This window comes from Mastigoproctus giganteus, chromosome 3 (assembly GCF_048544385.1).
Source record: "Mastigoproctus giganteus isolate SK-2022 chromosome 3, ASM4854438v1, whole genome shotgun sequence".
Lineage (NCBI taxonomy): Eukaryota > Metazoa > Arthropoda > Arachnida > Uropygi > Thelyphonidae > Mastigoproctus > Mastigoproctus giganteus.
Window position 1 is genome coordinate 220475816 of NC_143577.1, and position 3919 is coordinate 220479734.

Consider the following 3919-nt stretch of genomic DNA (forward strand, 5'->3'; position numbering starts at 1 on the left):
CAAATTCTCTATAAGGACCATAAAAGTTCCATCCTCTCTTGTCGTTGTACAGGGTTGCTAAAATTAAAGTATCCCAATGTAGAGGGCTCTGGGCGAGGTCTATGGCTCGTACTGAAGAGAAATTTGGACAACAGGTACAATAAAGAATGCGCTCGCCATTTATTGGAAAAAGAAATTAGTTACAAAATTTGTCACTGTATGGCGCGTAATTATCTTAGTTACGATTATGCAAATAACTTACGTTATTTGCATAATCGTAAGTTATTCCCACAGCGCCACTACTCAGCTCTAATGTACGGTATAAAAGGAAATGCAGTCTCTTCAAAATCATACAATAGATGTTTGCCTGCACTACATCAGCAATGCAAACAACCTTGCAAGAAAAGGTGCCATTAGTAAAGCTGTACTATCAGAACAGCAACAATGCAGCTATAAGATAATTCCAGCATCAGAAGCGCATAATGCGTGGACCTATGACTGTTTGTGCGACAAGATATCTTGGTGTTCAACCAGGTAGAGGTCGAAAACGAGTGGACTCCTCTCGTGTTGAATATGTGGTTATGGCTCTCGTGGATTTATCAAGTCAATCTCCATGTGGGAGCGCAAGTGTGCCAGCTGTTTCTCGTGAAGTGGACATGCCGTATTCCACTTTAAGGCTAGTAATGCGTCAGGTTTTGCAGTACTATCCGCACAAGATGCACATGGTACACCAGCTAAAGCATGGTGATGCAGATATTCGTTTCATATACGTACTTCAGTTTCTGGTGCGGATGACAGTGGATGGAACATCCTTTGGAGGGAGGAAGCCCACTTTTGCTTAAATGGTCAAGTGACTACGCACAACTGTGGCATTTGGGCAACAGAAAACTCTCCAGTTATCCAAGAGGTCCCGTTGTATTCTCGTAAAGTAACGGTGTGGTGTGGATTTACTGCCACTTTCATGATTGGGCCATATTTTTTAAACAGGCAACATTGACTGGACCGTGCACCTGTTCCGTCATTGGACAGCGATATATTATGAAATGTTGGCAAATTTAGCAATACCAGAGTCGCAACAACATGGGTGCCTTCAGTATTCCATATTCATGCAAGATGGTACGCCACCCACCCCACATCCGCCGTTCTGTCCGAAGATTGCTAAGGCAACACTCTTCAGGCGAACGGGTCATCAGCCGTTGTTTCGAGACGTCTTGGCCATCCTGATCACCGGACCTTACGCAATGCGTGTTCTGGTTGTGGGGTTTTTTGAACAACCAGGAGTATAGGGAAAGATGTCAAATTCTGGAAGATCTGAAGGACAGCATTAGACATCATGTGCTGGCTCTTCCAGTTACCTTCTGCTGTAGAAAATTCTGTTGTTCGAATGGAAATGGATGTTCACCAAAATGGAGGACACATTGAGCAATTGTAGCGCTGTTCAAGTGATTTGTATTGCCACACCGCCATATAGTGACAAGTTTTGTAATAAAATTTCAAATATATGTCGAGCGCATTCTTTATTGTACCTGCTGTCCAAATTTCTCTTCAGTACAAGCCTTAGAACTCGCAAGAGCCCTCTACATTGGGATACTTTAATTTTAACAATCCTGTATAATAGTGTCTTGATTATCATTATTCCAAGCGATTTGAAAGATTTCCAATCAGATTTACAGTCAATAGACCATAAGATGAAGATGGACAGACATCACGAGGATACAGTGCAATTAAGGTCACAGGTTGTCCGAAAAGTTAATAAACAAAAGGTCCTTTGTAATATTTAGATATCCAGTGAGTTTTGGTAACACAGTTTATTTATTGCATAAAAGGTTCTGATAGTTGCAGTTTGGACGAGGATGACCTGCTCATTCGTGCACCAATTTGTTGACTGCAAGGATTGTACTGTCTAAATTTTTTGCTTGTAATTTTCGCCAAGAAACTGATAGGTTTTAATAAATGAAGTTTCTTATTGGATGAATCCTTGTTTCTTTTATATCGACACCCTGATAATATTTGACCTTTTTACTTTCGACAAAATTGATACATTTTCAGAATATTTAAAATTTTCGTGTTTTATAAATTCTGTATACAAAGATAAATTATAGCAGTTCTATAACAGTTATTCTTCTCCAGATAACACTACAGATTTCGAGTTATCCAAAATGTTTTATAAGTTATTTTCGCTTTTATATGTCCGTTTAACTTCCTTTGAATGGAGCCTTACAATATACAAGAACGATTTAAATTTATCCCATAAATACTTCTTCACAATTAATTTTCATAATTCTAGGTTTCAGAAAAAAGTTGAATCACATAAAAAAGCTAAATCTAGGGCTAGCCACGCTCAACAGTATTCTTCAGTTCTTAGGAACTACACCATAGTCATTCTTAATATTTTTAAATAGCGAACATGGCAAGGATATTATCAACAAATGACTGTTCTTCAGGTGCTGGTCAGAACATGGTCGCTTTCGTTCTTCTGATTAATATTTTAACCTTAAACAGGTGGATTTCTCAATTTTACATATCAAGGTAGTTTGTGGTCAAGATTCAGAGATGCGATTTCCTCCCAAAACAGCAATCTGTTAGACAAGCCCATCTCATCATTCAAGTGAGAAAACAAATACTCTCCATTGATAATCTTTTTCTTTGTGACAGAACTAACTTTTCCACCAGTGTAGTATCTATTTCTAATAGACTTTATGCCAATCTTCGCTTCACGTGTCAGAAGACCGGTGATGTAAACATCATCAACCCAGAAGAAAGGTACTGCGAATGATGCGTTGTAAAGAAGTTCAATGACCTTCGGTGACATTACATACCCAATTCCCACGCAGTAATGCGGATATTCTTTCTCTTTAAATTCATCTTCAGTTACGTACCACTTGGAATTTTTGTCTCGTACAACTCCAGCTCTTTTTAAATCATAACCTAACAGATTTTGTTCAAGATTTTCTGATCGAGACAAATTACTCAACAGCCGATGCAAACTGAATATATCGATCAGAATATCATCATCTGTTTTCAAAACAAAAGTGTAGTCAGAACAGTGATCGAGAAGCCATTTCAAAGATGCAAGTGCTTTATAGGTCATATTCCGGTAAGTGTCCAGAAAATCGAACTGGACAATGTCACCAAATGTGTGCTTTTCTTGGTCAATCGAATTCTGAACATGAGGATCTTTCGTCCGGCCCATTACAAATACTGTGACGAAGTTGAATCTGTCCATCAGTTCTGGATGACTCCAAGTGGACCGAACTATTCTCCTGTGAACAAAGTGATCGGTGGCAGAATGAACGTACGTTACTATAGATGGCGGAATCGTATTACGTTGGCAGGTTTCGGAAACGTTAAAGAGAGTTACGTTCACAGATCGGGATACATACTTTACGTTGATCAATGAACTGGAACATTGTATAATAGAATTTTTTTTCCAGTTTAAGATACAAAGGATAAAAACAAGTATGACGCAGAGAAGAATAATCCTTCGGATATTACGTCGCATGTCTTCTGTTCTTCAATTCTGAAAGAAAAGAAAATAATGTTAATTACTTTGATATAGATTAAAAATTTGCATCTGTCTAGAATATTGATTGTTTAATTTAATGTAGAAGGGTAGGATATAACTAGTTCAGCTAATAACCAAAGAGCAGTGTGTATGGACGAGTCCAAACAGTAATAGTAATCCTCATAATGCAAGCGAGCCGGAGGCTTTTGCTGCATTGGCAAAAAAAAAAAAAAAAAAAAACCACCCAATTAGATAAGAAAACACAAATTATATGCTTTCCTCTTCCCAAAATTTAATATCCAGTTGCACTTTAAATTAATTAAAGCTGTCGCCCTCAACTACCTTCGAGGACAACTTGTTCAGCAATCAGCGACTCGCTAGCTAAAAGAAAAATGCCTGCAATAAACCTCAAGCTTTGTAATTTGAATCTGTGAC

General features: G+C 38.1%; 1 protein-coding gene across 1 annotated transcript; it reads right to left on the reverse strand.

Moving 5' to 3' along the window:
• Positions 1–2503: 2503 nt before the first annotated feature.
• On the reverse strand, positions 2504–3172 carry LOC150088743 (beta-1,3-galactosyltransferase 1-like). Its single transcript, XM_090370299.1, has one exon. The coding sequence runs from the start codon at positions 3170–3172 to the stop codon at positions 2504–2506; it is 669 nt and encodes a 222-aa protein (XP_090226425.1).
• Between the last annotated feature and the right edge of the window lie 747 nt (positions 3173–3919).

Excerpts from the sequence above, each read along its gene's own strand:
- LOC150088743 (XM_090370299.1), bottom strand. The coding sequence starts at position 3,172 with ATGGGCCGGACGAAAGATCCTCATGTTCAGAATTCGATTGACCAAGAA.